At 39.1% G+C, this 15,911-nt stretch overlaps 1 protein-coding gene across 5 annotated transcripts in view; it reads left to right on the forward strand.

Moving 5' to 3' along the window:
- LOC137759326 (microtubule-associated serine/threonine-protein kinase 4-like) overlaps window positions 1-15,911 on the forward strand; it is a 206,665-nt gene that overhangs the window by 130,801 nt on the left and 59,953 nt on the right. For all 5 annotated transcript variants that reach the window (XM_068535437.1, XM_068535441.1, XM_068535440.1 and 2 more), the window contains 4 exons: window positions 1,989-2,058; window positions 8,013-8,091; window positions 13,366-13,523; window positions 15,494-15,569. In XM_068535437.1, the coding sequence (XP_068391538.1) occupies window positions 1,989-2,058; window positions 8,013-8,091; window positions 13,366-13,523; window positions 15,494-15,569 (383 nt within the window). The remainder of the gene's footprint in view (window positions 1-1,988; window positions 2,059-8,012; window positions 8,092-13,365; window positions 13,524-15,493; window positions 15,570-15,911) is intronic.

A 15,911-nucleotide genomic window follows, 5' to 3' on the forward strand; every position in this document is an offset into this window, starting at 1 on the left:
GTTTTTAAGATAATTCCTTGTCTCTCCCTCCTTCAGAGTCTTAAAAACATTCAGCAAGTTCTCTCTAGTTCTGGTTGATCTCATAAAATCTCCAGATATAGTGTTCTCTTTACAAAGAACACAGGGCTAAGAATTTGGTGCCAAGTTTCACTGGCCTTATTATTTATTCTCAGTGAATAGGGTAGCAGGGATTGTTCTCAAAATGCCTTGGCTTCAATCAATTGTTTTGTTTCTCCTCATAATTTACTGGTAGTTTGCTCTATGTGGGGTGTGAGCAAAGCGAACGTTTTTTTCCCAAATAAAAACAAAATCGACATGGAGATTTCTGGCATTTGATTTGTTTCCCTTTAGAAACAAGATTTCTCGCCATCTTGAAATCAAGACCTTTTAAGGAATATGAAGAGTGATGCACAAACTAAATTGGGAGGGGGGCAGGGGGAATGAAGGCTGTTGGGAAAAGTTCAAAGAACTTAATTTAGCTGTGTAGATAAATGGACAAAAAGAGTCCTGGATTACTGGATGGCAAATGCAGAATCCATTTCTCCGGGGGCCCAAGGAACAACAGATGCAAAGGCATGATAAATTTCATTGCTGCAGGGGGAAAATGCTTCCTGATTCTCTGTCCTTAAAGAAATGGGCTTTTCAGTGCTTCCCAGTGAAATGGCTTTAATTGTGCTGTCTGTCATAAACTTAATGGCATCTGTTGATGCCATCACTATAAAATCTGCGACTTTAATTGAAAAATTTCGGTAGAGGTGTAGCCAGTCCAGAAGTCCTCAAGGTAACACTGAAATTATCCACTTTAATGCATTAATCTATTCTTTTTGCACACAGGTAATAAATTGTTTAACCTTTATAGCTAGGTACTGACTTGAAGGTGCCGTTTTGTATTCCTTACCCCTAATTACAATTGTCACTTCTGGTAAGAAATCAGTAATGTGGCAACTGGCTTGTTGTTAAGGATTAAACATGTCTTCTTGATTTATTTTCTGTGTTTCAAGAACATACAGGATTAGTTTGCTGCCTTTCCTAACCTCCTTATTTACACCAGCTACAGTCCCATCCGGTCCTCAGGAAATTCTGCCAACCTAATTAAACATGCAGAGGGAAGCAGGGTGGTCTGGAGTGCCCTGAACCTCCCCTCACCTGCTGCCTGCCAAGCTTTCTCAGTGATCAGTAGCAGGTTACATGTTCTGATGGGGAAAGTAGCGAGTCCCCCAGGAGCTGCCACTTTACAGTAAGCAACCCATGTTCCACCTGCGTCCAGAGGACTTGGGGAGGACACCCTCTGCCAGCCTCTGTGTGACTGTGGCTTTTAAAGGCTGCCTGGCCAGTCACCACCCAGCTGCTTAGGAGCAGAGAGACTATTGAAGAAAATACTGATAAGGGTTAGTCCTGCTGGGCCACTAGGCCATGCTGAGATAGAGCTGGATCATTTGAGGAATAGGTCTGAACTGTTGGGTTCTCCCCAGTATTTTATGACTTGTTCTGACATTTCTCCCTTTAAAATATGTACTTTGAAATATGAGGATTCATTTTTGAGAACTCAGAATTGTATTTCGGTTTCTGTAAATAAAAATATCAAGACTGCCTCCTTAAAATGGAAAGCCTCACCCTCCCAATTGAAGCATATACTTCTCCATCCATCCTGCTGTTGGAAATGTTTACATCCGGAAGAGTAGGAACCAGGACATTTGTATATTCATTATTCTGTAGGACTGAAATATTTAGATTGTTACATATATGGAAAACTGCTGGTTGGTGATGTAGGTTTGTTTATTCATATATTACACACTTGGAAAGCTGCGCTGGAACTCAAGCCGACCCCCTGTCTCTGCTCCAGGTAAAAGTAAAACATTTTTTGAGGAGATGGACATTTTACAAAGGTGTACAGAAACTTACTGCTAAAGAGAAGAAGGTTTTGGATGTAGAAAAAGATACAAAAACAAAGTCATGATGTCAAGTTTTTTTCTTCTTTCTCTCTACAGGAAATAGCCCTCAAGATAGTCCAAGAAACTTCTCCCCCAGTGCCTCTGCCCATTTTTCATTTGCACGGAGGTAAGGACTTCTTGTGAGTAGAATAATGAAGTGTTACGTGGAGAATCCTATCCCCCCACCCCACTCCCTCCACTACCCTTTAGAGCTATATGTACCTCTCTTGGTCCTTCCTAGATGGTGGGCTCTCACTGAGGGCAGGAGAAAACCATTTCCACCTTTTCTCCCATCCCCAGTGCAGTGTCTCATACATGCTTTTGATGATCAACAGATTTTTACTGAATTATCTGAGCTTATATTATAAGGACTTGATTCACCTATATGTCTTGGTGCAATTGTTTTTGTTGTTGTTGAAATACCTTTTTTTTTTTTTTTTTTAAATAAAAATGACGTTACTTGGCATCACAAGGTATAAACTCTAAGACGCCTTTCCTTGAGGACACCAAGCCAGCAATTTAGTGATCTCCCTGAGATAAAGCCATGAGGATGTTTTATGTTTTCTCTTCCTATCTTAGTTAGAATTGGACACCAAATATCAAAGTTATATGTCTCATATCTGGGTCAGTGAGTCATGAGAAAGTATTGTTGCTCAGAGGACAGTGGGCATATGATCTGTTATCAAACCTTTTCAGTTCTGGATCTTCTACTGTGATTTCTCCCAGTCAGAGGAGTCTACACAGCCACCTCTTCTGTGTTCTGTGTGTGGAATTAGTGTACTTCACCCTGTCACATTCAAATCTTCACCTTCCTGGGTTCCGTCATCCCTCTCAACATGTATATACCCTGCCTTCTTCCACCCAGGAAAAACACACGGAAAACAAAATTGCCCCTTTAGCTAGGTTTCTGCATATTCAGAATGAATTCATTTTATGGTCTGCATGTCATAGATATTTGTTTATATATATATATATATGTGTGTGTGTGTATGTACATATATTTTTTTGGCTGCGTTGGGTCTTCGTTGCTGCGCGTGGGCTTTTCTCTAGTTGTGGCGAGCGGGGGCTACTCTTCATTGCGGTGCGCGGGCTTCTCATTGCGGTGGCTTCTCTTGTTGTGGAGCACGGGCTCTAGGCGTGCAGGCTTCAGTAGTTGTGGCATGCGGGCTCAGTAGTTGTGGCTCACGGGCTCTAGAGCTCAGGCTCAGTAGTTGTGGCACACGGGCTTAGTTGCTCCGCGGCATGTGGGATCTTCCTGGCCAGGGATCGAACCCGTGTCTCCTGCACTGGCAGGTGGATTCTTAACCACTGCGCCACCAGGGAAGTCCCTGTCCTAGATATTTGTTAAATTTTCTTCAGAGACCTAATCATACCTTGAAATGAATAAAAGTAGCGTTTAATTAAGACACATAGGTAGGTTAAAAAAATAGATTTAACGCGTGTTACTAACGAGCAAAACCTGTAGCGTCTTCACTGTCATTTGTCAGCATTCAATGCATTTTATATAACTAAATCCAGAGAAAAGGATCTGCTTGCAGCATTTTCGGAATTCCTGATAATTAAGATTCTCTTGTAAAATCACACATTCCCCACCATATGGTAAATGCCTATGTGTACCAGGCCTCCACCACAGGGAGGACACAAGAGTAATTAAGATGTGATCTCCAAGGGACTTCCTGAGACCGATACCCCGATTTTCCCCAATTCCAACTTTGATACTTTCGGTGCTCATTTTAAGCACCATAAAGAAAATGTGACAATTAACTGGTCCCACAAAGCCTGTGTTTGTTTGCCCAATGAATATTAATTCACTGTGGTGGTACCATTCTAAGTGAAAAGGGAAATCTTATAAAAACTGATTAAAAAAAAATAGTTTAAAATACATTTCTCTTAAAAAGGGAATGCCTTTAATTACAAGTAGAAAGAAAATGCAAATCTCATTATAGCCCGCATTTAAACGTGACTGAAATCAGTCTTTTAATCCTGCCAGATTTATAAAAACGAAGATAATCTAATAATTAAGTGGCTGACTGGAGGACAGATGAATCTGGTTTCTATGCTATAAAAAAAAATACATAAACCCCTAGGCATGTTAATTTTCAACAAATAAACCATAAACCGTAACAGAAGATTATCACAGGAGACCTCTGGTTCATTTTGCAGGAATTTCCAGATGGAACTCCCTCCACACTCTTCAAAAAGCATTAATTTAGATTAGGACATGAGTGATCATCTTTTTGAACTTTTATTCAAGTAAATAGAACCCTCTGTTTGCTATGCAAACTCAAATTGGCCTATTTTTATTTGACATCAGGCATCTTTCTCTTCCATTTTAAAGTTGATTTTTCATTCAAGAAACATGGAAATTCCATGGGTCTCCATTCCCTACCATTTGGCATGCATTTCTGAGCCTTTAGGAAGTAATGCCATTTGGGGAGTCCCACATTTTATCATTTTGTATATTCAGTCCAACAGAGGGGAGAGATTGTCCTATTTTAAAAATTATTCTTGGGTGACAGGATAAAAGTCAGACTTGTTAATCTTTTCTGATCTTACTTATAACGTGATAATTTACCCCCCAGTAGACATCCCCTGTAAAGTTGAATTTCAGACTGGGAAATAGGATGACACACACTTGCTTTCCATATTATCTAATAGGTGTTTGAGAGCAAAATTATCAAGTTAGTTTTTTAGTGTTGAGTTAAAATAAAAGGATGAAAATGAGCATCGTAGTGTAGTAGATTTTGTCTGGAGCAAGGAAACATATTGTGTAATTTGCTAATCACTGTAATGATGCTGGTTTACAATCCATCTGACTGTGGAGTTACTTAACGTTTTATTCCTTGGTGGTGGTAAGATGGAGGTAATGACATTGTTCTGCCTTCCCCAGAAGTTGTAGAGGTTTAGGTAACATAAGTTGCTTTCACTTTCATTAGAAATGTAGAGAGAGGCACTTCCCTGGTGGAGCAGTGGTTAAGAATCTGCCTGCCAATGCAGGGGACGCGGGTTCGAGCCCTGCTCCGGGAAGATCCCACACGCTGCATAGCAGCTAAGTGCGTGCGCCACAACGACTGAGCCTGCACTCTAGAGCCCGCGAGCCACAACTACTGAGCCCACGTGCCACAATTACTGAAGCCCATGCGCCTAGAGCCCGTGCTCTGCAACAAGAGATGCCACCGCAGTGAGAAGCCTGTGCACAGCAACAAAGACCCAATGCAGCCAAAAATAAATAAATAAATTTTAAAAAATTTGTTTAAATAAAAAAAAGAAATATAGAGAGAGCCCTGAATAAATGTTGTGGATGTCTCCTAGCTGTCTAGCTGTTATTTATCAGGTTAAATCTCAGAATATATTTCCGTAAGCAAATTACTGGAACAGACCTGCCTACTGAGCGGTCAGGTCATGAGGCACTTGTTGAGCACTGGTGGGCAGAGTTACTCTGGTTGCATTATACTGGCATAGTTCATCTTGTTCCAATATCAGCTAGACCATAAAACGTTTCACACCAGATGACTGTAACAAATAAACAAAGAAATCTTCTTCCTCTTCATACAGTTGTAATAGGGACTTTCCTTTCTTCCTTTGTTGTATACCATATTAATCTAACCTTTTGTGGTTAGTGTTGAAATGATGTGGGTTTTTTGGGTTTTGGGGGGTTTTGTTTTTGTTTTTTGTTTGCCAATCTCTTTGTATCCTGTGTTCCCATCAGATGTTTTTCCCTTCTTACTTTTTCATTTAGTGTAACATTAAGGTTTCCACCCACAAAGAAAGCACTCTTTTCAAAAAAGCCTTGTTGCTTTGGCAAGAATATACTCTTGTTTTCAGGTAACATTTTACTGGTAGCTGCTGCAAAGAAAAGAGAACATTGTTAGTAGGATCCAAATTATACTTGTGTGATAGCTTTCTTCAGAAAAGGGCATGCTCTCTCTTAAGCACTGTATATAGCATATATAGGAATTTCTGACGTGCGGTTGTCATGGTAATGAAAATGCAATGGTCCTTTGTGCTCCGTTTGAGTAAATAGACACGGACAACTTAGGGAACTTTATGAAACATAACTTATTTCTGGTCCGTGGCTGAACAGAGTACTGAGCATATTCTTGTTTCAACATCTTTCTAGTTGTGTGTTTTCCAGAGTAAGCAAATGTAATTTATGCTTCAGAACTAATAAGAACATGTCTCCTCTTGGAGTTGTTCATTCATCTGAAATATGTTCATTGATACCTGAGGGAAAGGAGAGTTAAGGAATCACAAAGCAAGATCATGGTGGGGGAAATTGTGTCCCTCACTCTTTCCAGAGATTAGTTTCTGATAATTGCTATTAAACGGACTGAACAAATCCATTTAAAAATTGGAGGTGTTTAAAATAGAAAGTCCAGGAATGGGTTAAGTCTTTAATAATTAGGCAAGTAAACTAGAACCAACCTGTGTCCATTTAATTGATGGTCAGATGTCTTTATAAGCATGTTTTTAGAATTATTTTCTTTTAACATTTTCAATAGTATAAAATTATTTCTAGAGAACATGTGATTTATTTCTTTTCATTCCTTTTATCTGGTATATTTACAAACATCTTATTTTGCTTCTTTTTTTAAAAAAAAAACATACTTGATTCAATTGTACTCCAATCGTGGTCACAGAAACGACAGGTAAATTTTACTAAAATCTTAACGTTGTACTACTTCTGTGATTTGTCCACCTGAATTTCTCCATTTTGTCTTTGTGGACCATTTGCATTTATTGGAGGCAACATCCCTGGTGGCGTATGATTGTATTCTCCCTTGACTATAATTTAGGCTAAAATGTCAGTTTTTTATATAAACATCTGATTGTGACATTTCTCAAAGTCAAGTCGAATGCTGATGAATTCCCTGACTTCAACTTATTGTGAATGTGTCTGTGGTAAATTTGGTCTACTCTTGTCTCTCATTTGGTAAATTAATCAAATCATGTGTTACAAAAAGTCTACATATGATCCTGCATCTAAGAAAGCAGTATAGCTCTTTAGAAAAGTATGTGTTTCCTGTATTCCTCGTGGCAAATGTGTGTATATTTGTTTTCACACTGTTATGTGATTTTGAAGACATAGTCCACTCACAATTGCTAGTAAATTAATGGTTCTGGAATGCCAGAGATTTCAGAAGATTGACTTTCTGGTGTCCCCTTGCCTTAGCAACAGTGTTGTCTTTACTACTTCAGCAACTCATCTGAGACCCTTATAATGACTATAATTCATAGCCAGAGTTCAACCCAGAAGCTATCCATCCTGTTACGACTTGGAGATAAAAACCATACTCTGTTAAGACTCCTGACAGCTTTTGCCTCTATGATTAGGGCAGGTAACCCTACTCTTTGCATTAGGTTCTATCACTAGTGGCGAATTTTCATTCTTCACTCCCTGTCACTGGCTAGAGCTGGGCTGCATACTCATAAACCCTGCAAGAGGCTTTTGCTGGAACACTTTATAAAGCCAGGTCGTGTCAGAAGGTATAATAACTCTTAAGAGATTCTGTGCACAAGGTCAGTCACTTTCTTAGTGCTAAAATTATTTGCCACTTAAGGTTTGAGCCAGTCTTGAGCCCCCTGACCCCTTCTCCCCTCGGTGTGATGAGTAGGACTGCTCCCTTGAAAATAATAAGCAGAAGTCTTGAGGATGCAGTGGAAGTCCCCACAGGCTCTTGTACCATGCTGGAATTCAGGCCCTTCCAAAGATCATGGCCCCGGTTATCAGTTTCCAGATAAGAGTGTTTTTCCTTCTCCCTTTCTGTTTTTAGTCATCTGAATCTGCTGAGTCTGACTGATGTAATTATCCCTGGTATTCATTTTGTCAAAGTGTATTAGTGAGAGATCAATAATATGGATCAGCCCATTCACTTTCTACTTGTTCGGGTGTATTGATTCACTTTAAATAAAAGTCAACCTACTGTATAATGTTTGTTTACTCTGGCCCTTGCTGAACATTTCCACATCCTCACTGACTGTGTTTGTGTCATTTGTTCAACTAAAAATACTCGGTTTCCCTGGGGTTCCCATGTAACCGTACTCCAGTGTTGGCCTAAGCTAATCTCACTTTCTCACCAGGACTGATGGACGCCGCTGGTCCTTGGCTTCTCTCCCCTCCTCTGGCTATGGGACAAACACGCCCAGCTCCACGGTCTCTGTAAGTGCCCGACTTTTCCTCTCTCACACCCCAGAGCTCTTACATAGGCAGTGCTTTCTCTGGGTGCTTTCCTGATAGGAAGGAGAGGATAAATTCTGCATGTCTGCCCTTCAGAGTAGGCAACGCATCAAATGATGAGCTGACAAACATTAAAAGGACATACTTTTTGCTGCAGGCTTTTAAACTATGATGCACAAGTTGAGTGAGTCCCCGGATCACCAGTTGGGAGGAGACTGGGAGCTTTCTTTTTCATACCATTTGGTGTTTTGGGTGGGAGGAGGAAACACAGTCTGGTTTCATTGCTTTGGTTCCACGCCAGTGATATTAGTACTGAAAATGCCATTAAACTTTGATGGCCTGGGTCGTTTTTTTCTTGTGTGGCTTAGATGCAGAGTTTTGTTTTGTTTTTTTAGTTTTTCTCATTCAAAGGAAAAAAAATGGCAAGCCTTAAATCTGTGCCTTCTGGATAAGAACTTTCTTTTAAGGAGAGATTAAAAAGAACTTAGTAGTAGATTAAGATCAATAAAGAGACAAGATGAAACCATGAAAATAGGATAGAGGAAGAAAGATACTCTTGCTGCAAACTACAACATTTCAACAGGAGCCCTAGCAATTACTAGAAGTGATTCAGTGGGTCAGATACATGCTTTCTCAGTTTAAATTAGTGATGTTGTGGGATATTTGTCTCCACAGAGCTTTATTTATTTATTGTTTTTACTTTTTAAAAATTGAAGTATAGTTGATTTACAATGTCGTGTTAATTTCTGCTGTACAGCAAAGTGACTCACTTTGCTCATATTTTAGATGTTGAAAGCATGGGCCGCCACAGTGTGAAAATGAATGCTGAAATTGATTGACCAAAAAGCAAAAAAATAATTTTCAAATTTTAAGTGGTGTTCTTCCCTAGACTCCTAAGTGTCTCCAATTAGAACCCAACCACCAGTAAACAGAGTACTTGTCTCTTTGGTCTGTGGCTTACTCGTACGTACTCTCATTGAATCCTCCCCATGCCCCAAACGTGTATCATGTTCCTTGACTCTAAATCCTTTTTATTTTTACTGTATCACCTTGCTTTGCCCTTCAGTCAAGTTTTATTATAGTTTGGATACAGAAATTTCTCTTTTGCAAGAAAAATAGGGGAGAGCACAGGATCTTTCTTCTTTCCATCTCTAGTAAATCATACGTTATTTTAAAAAGTGAATCTAAAAAGCAAAGGTGAGCTACGTAGAATTGGACCCCATTTGGTACAAATTACTTTGGAAATTATATTTTTATAAATACTTATTATGTGTTAGGTACTAGTCTCACTACTTACAACGCATTGGCTTGTTTAATTGTAGAAACATACTTCATAATGTGGTTGTCATTATTGTCATCATTTTATGGATCAAAACTCTGAGGCACAGAGAATGAGCCGAAGGGCTGTCTACTAACCCCCTTGTCGTAGCAATAAGAGTACAAGTAAGGGTTCTAGGCGCTTGGCTTTTTTTTTAAGGAATTTACAAGGTATTTCTTAAAACAAACCTGATAATTAATAAATCTGACCTGGCCATCTGTCATAATGGAATCACTGCTGTACCTGACTTGCATATATGCCTAAAGAGAAAGCTTCCTGAGACAATTTTTAGTCGCACACGTGTATTCTGTGTTTCTAACAGCTTCTGCCCAGAGGTAGGGCAGCTTTTCTCTTAAGTGTTTATTTTATTGAAGAAGGTAGTATCGTATAATTGTTGATCTCTTATTCCTATTTTTCCCTTCCAACTTGAATTTTCTTTCAAAATTAACCTTTTTACCAAAAGACCAAAGGAACTGTTAAATTTGTGGAGTGTAGGTTCTGTTGCCCAGAAGTTCGGCTATTTTTTCTCCTTATTGGTTATTGATAAAAATGCTAATTGAAAATCTAAAATGCTGCTTCTCATTTCCCCCAGTTTCTTTATGTTCTTGCCCTTCAAATATTAGGGCGAACATTGTGCAAATCTGCTTAGGAGTTGCATTTTCTTCTTTTCTAAATCTAACCTGAATCACTCTTAGAGTCTCATTTTCTGGGTTAACTGGTTGTGATTTAGCTAATTAGAAATGCATTTTAGTTGTTTCTTAAGATGAAAACACAGAATATGTACAAATAAGTTACAAACACTTTGAAAATGCAGCTTAAGTTTTACAGATAATCGTTGTTAGCTGAATTCCAGAATTGCTAACACTGAAAAGTAAACGCCATGTCTTGATCCCTTGGATATTATGGAAACTGCAAAATTCGCAAGTGTTAAAATGCTCTGTTCTGAAATTGGAAAGATTTGGCTATGTGAAGTTAATCAGTCCTTCCACAGAATATTTACGATTGCAGCTTCTCTTAACTTCAAATTTTGTAGTTAAAATTAATTTGCGGAGCTTTTCCAAGATAATATTCAGAACATAATTTTTAATTTGAATATAAGTAATATGGAATTGAAGCAGTAGGAGGACATCTCCCATGTATTTCTTACCAGATGAATTATTTTCTGCTGAGGGAAAGAATGGAAATACGAAAATAAATACCTATAAATATGAGGTATGACTATAAAATAATATTACTTTTAATAAATAACAAGTGGAAAATTACACATGCATATGGATACTGTCCCTTGCAAAATGGTTATCTTGAGAGACTAAATGTTTATTTGAATGATACCATTACTCAGAACATTTTGGGGGAACTCTTCTAATTGCCTTGAGAACTAGAAGCACAGTTTTTTTCTGTAAATCTTCACTCTTTGAAAGTGGATTTGATTTTTGATGTAGTCAGAAGTCATACGCAAACTAGTTGGATGATGAGACTCACTGGCACCACACTTAGAGAACATACTAGAAATATAAAGTCATGGGACTCAGTTTATTAGGAAATTCCCAAACTAATTCTTGAAACTCTAGTAAAAGTGCTGTTCCAAGGATGCGTTGACCAGCGGAAGTATCTTTTCAGTAAGTATATGAGGTCCTGAGGATGACACCTGCAGCCTCTGTTGGACTCACAAGTTCTCCTCTGAGTTCCTGACCTCTGCTGAAACTGACCCCTGGACTTCTCTGTTGTCCGTTATTGACTCACTTTTGGGGCCCTGTTTGGTACCTTTTGAATCCCCGGGCCATTTGGAGAGCCTACAGTTGTTCCCAGTTCCATAAACTCATCTCGGCGTCGCTTGGGTTCGGTGTCACCCTTTTCCCATTTACACCTTGTTTGTTCCAACTGAGAGGAGAGAAGCTCTCTCCCCAGAGAAGCTCCTTGCCTCTCACTTCTCTAATACTTACTTATCCCACCTCCTCATTCATTTTAACATATCCCCATCAGTAAGCCCAGAGCACATTCCCTATGGAGTTCAGTTATATGGTTATGTATATGGTATAACCACAAAATTTTAGTCTTAGAGTTAGCACGTGTTAATATTTTGTTATATTTGCTACAGCTTTTTGTTAAATAAACTTTTAAAATAAATTAAACATTAAAATACAACTAAAGTCCCTCGCACCCATTCCCTTTCTCTTCCCTAACTCCACAGAGGGAACCACCCTCCAGAAGTAGCTTGTGTCCTTGCCATGCAAGCACGGGTCCGTAGTACCTTATGTGAAACTCTTGAGCCTGGTGTGTTTTTGGAATTAACTTTCACATTTTAGAAAGGTAACATGATCCTCCCTGTACTGTACATTACAGCCCAGCAGCAACTGGGTCAGCAGCTCAGAATCAACTACATTAATATTTCTACAGCAACCTGAATCAACATTCATACTAAGTGGATTAAATACATATTTTAAATAGCTTTCCATCAGTTCAGTTAATGCTTTGCCACCAAAAAGGATTACTGTATACTTATGAACAAACTTCTGGGTTTTGGGGTTTTGAACTCTTGGATTCAGAATTGTGGACATTGCTTTACCTTTGAGACATATGTACAAATCCTTAATTCTGTTTTTCTATTTGCTCATTTCATCATCTTTGCTTTTATCGCTGCTGCTTCTCTTCTGCTGGCATTGATTTTCTTATTCTTTTACTGATCTCTTGAGTTGACTTAGTTTATGTGTGTTTTATTTCTTTCTTTGTAGTGACAGTATTTAAGACTATACCTGTACTTTGTGAATAGAGCTTTGGTTTACCTCATAAGTCTTTCTAGTAGTGTTCTCATTTTTATATTTTATAAAATAATCTCATTACACTGTAAAAAGTCCTGTTTATCTCAGTATGTACTTAGAAGGTGTTTTATAATTTCAAGGTATAAGGATACTTTTAAGCTTTAGTCATTAATTTCTAGTTACTGCATTGTGGTGCTGCAGTGTTTATGAAGTGTGCTCTTAGTGTGGCAGGTTTGTTTGTTTTTTTTAAATAAAAAACCCTGCTAGAATGGAATATTCAAATGAGGGATATCTTTCAAAATATGCTTATTCTACCTGTGTTTCCATTACTCAGACATTTCTCATCTCTTTTGTTAGAATGCTAAAAGAGTTCACCTCTCAATAAAAACAAACAAAAAAAGCAATCACTTTGCTTTATAGTTATATTTCTCAGATTGATTAAAAACAGCGTTATTTAGCCATTCACCTTTTCTACCTTACTTTGCTCCAAGTGGTGAGTGACAATTTTCAAAGAGCAAATCTATATTCAAGGGATGAAAAACTCACCACCATTGAAGGTTTTTATTTTTTTTAACATAAGAAGCCTAAGTCAAAGAAGACAGAAAGAGAAAATTCCAATTTTTAAAACAATGGCATTAGTAAGACAAGTATCTTCTTTATCCCCTCCCCTTTTTACCCAGGACACATACTGATGGAAATTGCATCAAAGGATAGCATGATTTGTAAAGAGAGATCCCATTACCTATTTATGACCATACATCACAGAATTCATTTTATGTTACTTACCTAAAAGTCACAGTGTTTGTGGCGAGTGGTAGAAGCAAGGGTACCATGTGAACTCATCTGTCATTTAATGAACCTAAATTCTTACTCCAATTGTCACTTTCTTGCTGTGGCTTTGACTGGGTCCTATCCATTTTCGGAGCCTGGGTTTTCTCCAGAGAGTAAGCTTTGTTTTGGGAAACTATCTTATAGACAAATGAGATGAAATATGGAAGCCATTTTGACCTCCCAGAGACAACATCAAGGTATACATCGAGGCACTAGCTATTGTAATTATAACGTGGAAAGGATGTAGTATAAAATGGTGATATAACAGAATTTAACGCTGCGATCTCCTATTCATTTAAAGAATTTCTTTTTGAGATAGTCGTAAAACCTCACTTTCGTTTGTTTCAGTCATCCTGCTCCTCCCAGGAGAAGTTGCATCAGCTACCATATCAACCAACACCAGATGAATTGCACTTCTTATCAAAACATTTCTGTACCACCGAAAGCATCGCCACAGAGAGCAGAGGCAGGAATACACCCATGCGCCCCCGTTCCCGAAGTCTGAGGTTTGTAGCCCTGATTGAAAAATTTCAATGAGCTGGATAATCTCTTTTCAACCATTTCAAGGGAAGACTTTTGGTCCTGTAATTCATATATGTGTTAATTAATTTATGAACTACTATATGTAGTTTTCCATCTACACGAGATATTGTGAATTACCATTGAAAGACATCTTAGTATTTTTCTTTTAAATTCTTACAATTTGCTAATTGCTGTGGTAGCAGTAACCATGATGGACTGCAGGGACCGCCTAGAGAAACTTCGAGCCATTGGAAATTTCAAGACCATCTAATTATGGTGCTACGTCAATTAATATTTTACGAGGAAGAGGCTTGGCTGAAGAGGAAGGACAGCACGTTCAGGTTCACATGTGGAATTCAGATTCCACTTTACAAAAATCCACCCAGACCTTTCATTCTTTCTTCCCATCACAAGTCTTACTTTCTCCAGGATTATGAGCAAATTGTTAGGAGTTTGTATCCCTTGTATTTTGTGGGTACCATATGTAGTCCATTTGACATTGAGCAGAGCCAGTTTTGTTTTGGCCTTGTCTCAAAAAATTACGTATGTCACAGTTTGGCTCTTCAGGAAGCGTACTCTAACACAGAGACCAGGATGTTTATTAGGGAGTGCTTGGGAAGTAAATCTGTGGGAGGTGGGGAGGAAGCAGGATTGGGCAGAGGGAGAAATCTAGCTGCAGTGCAGACCCGACAGCTGCAGCCAACCCCACAGGAAGCTCTAGGGATGACACGACCCATCAGAGCCGTCCCTCTGGGCCAAATGGCCCTTCCTTTGTATCCCTGCCTCAGTCCTGGGATGTGGTACCCTGGGTAGGACATGGCCTTGGGGGAGGGGGCTCTGTAGCTGAGGCCATCCCTGAAGGAACTGGCAGCTGAAGCCTTCTGCAATCCCAGCAGCTGGACAACAGGCCCTTCTTCTGCAAGGGAAGCAGGGTGGTCCTTCTTCAGGTCCTCCACAGTATGAGATCTTCATGCTGTAGAACTGGTCCGCTTTGACATATTAAGGTTTATTGTAAAACATAGTTTGTCAGGTGTTCAGTTGAGCATCAAAGTTTTCTGAGAAGGGTTTTCCCTTTGTACCCTTCTTATTTAGTGTCATATAGTAAGTGCAGCTACATGGCATAACTGTGTTAGATTATTTTGAGATATGGAATAAAAGACCAATTTTACGAATTCATTTAGAGCTGTATTCATTCAACACATATTCATTCATCGTATTTTACCACAAAATAGGTGCCATTTTTGGTTTTATGAAAGGAGTTCCTGGGATATCTACCGTAAGCAGCTGTGTCCTCTGAGGAATATATAAACTCACACTGAAATTGCCTGACTGTATACCACTAGGAAGGAGCAGGCACCTACTGTTGGAATAGGGAAAACACAGAGTTGTATGCCTGTGTCTTGTACTGTACGCGATGCCTTCCTCAGCATCCCAAATAAATATTTGCCAGGCCAGAAAATGGATTTCAGTGGTGACACCTGTGCCGTGGAAAACTCTTAAACCTCTTCAGTGGTACGTGGCAGAGCGCAGATGTATGATGAAAGTGTGAAATTATACAGTTCAGCGTGCCCTAGATGTTGCTGTTTGTAGCTACCCTGTCTTCTTTTATGTTGCAGTTCATTAATTGGTTTCTAGAACCATGCAAACGCATGCTACATACAAAATATAATCGCAATTTAAGAACGTTTTCTGAACCTTTATATTGTAGCTATAATTAATTTGCAGCATTCCACTTCTGGAGCTTTCTTTATGAACGCTATTCGGGGTTTCTGTGCGTTCGTGAGTATGTATGCGTGCATGTGTGCTAATGACTGATTTTGTAGTTTATTACCTAATATACTTTTCTTACAAAGACTGCATAGTACTTTTGATGCAACCAATTGTTTATAAATGAAAAGCTTATTTTCATTTCATGCTGTGGCAAGTTTAAAATGGTAATTTGCTTTGCTTGCAGCCCTGGACGCTCTCCCGCCTGCTGTGACCATGAAATAATTATGATGAACCATGTCTACAAGGAAAGATTCCCAAAGGTAATGAGTTGAATTGAAGATGCCTACCATCTAAACAAACGGGCAACCTAGGTTTAGCGTCTGTAAGGTGTTTGTCGTGGGGAGTAATGGTCCAGTCCATTCATGACTCTCTTTATAAAATAGCACCATAGCCTTCTTTAGAAAGATAAAATCACTAAACATTTTTAAAAGCTGCCAAGAACTAGCCACACAGTCCGTGGGCTGAACTGGCTGTAACGTGAATCCCGCTGGTTGTCCTACCCACTGGGTGAGTCTGGTGAGGTACTCCAGAGAGCGTCAGCTTTGAAAGGCCTCTGGACCCTGGTTCTCCTTCTGCCTGTGTTCTAGGCCTGCTGCTGTATG

This window comes from Eschrichtius robustus, chromosome 2 (genome assembly GCF_028021215.1).
Source record: "Eschrichtius robustus isolate mEscRob2 chromosome 2, mEscRob2.pri, whole genome shotgun sequence".
Lineage (NCBI taxonomy): Eukaryota > Metazoa > Chordata > Mammalia > Artiodactyla > Eschrichtiidae > Eschrichtius > Eschrichtius robustus.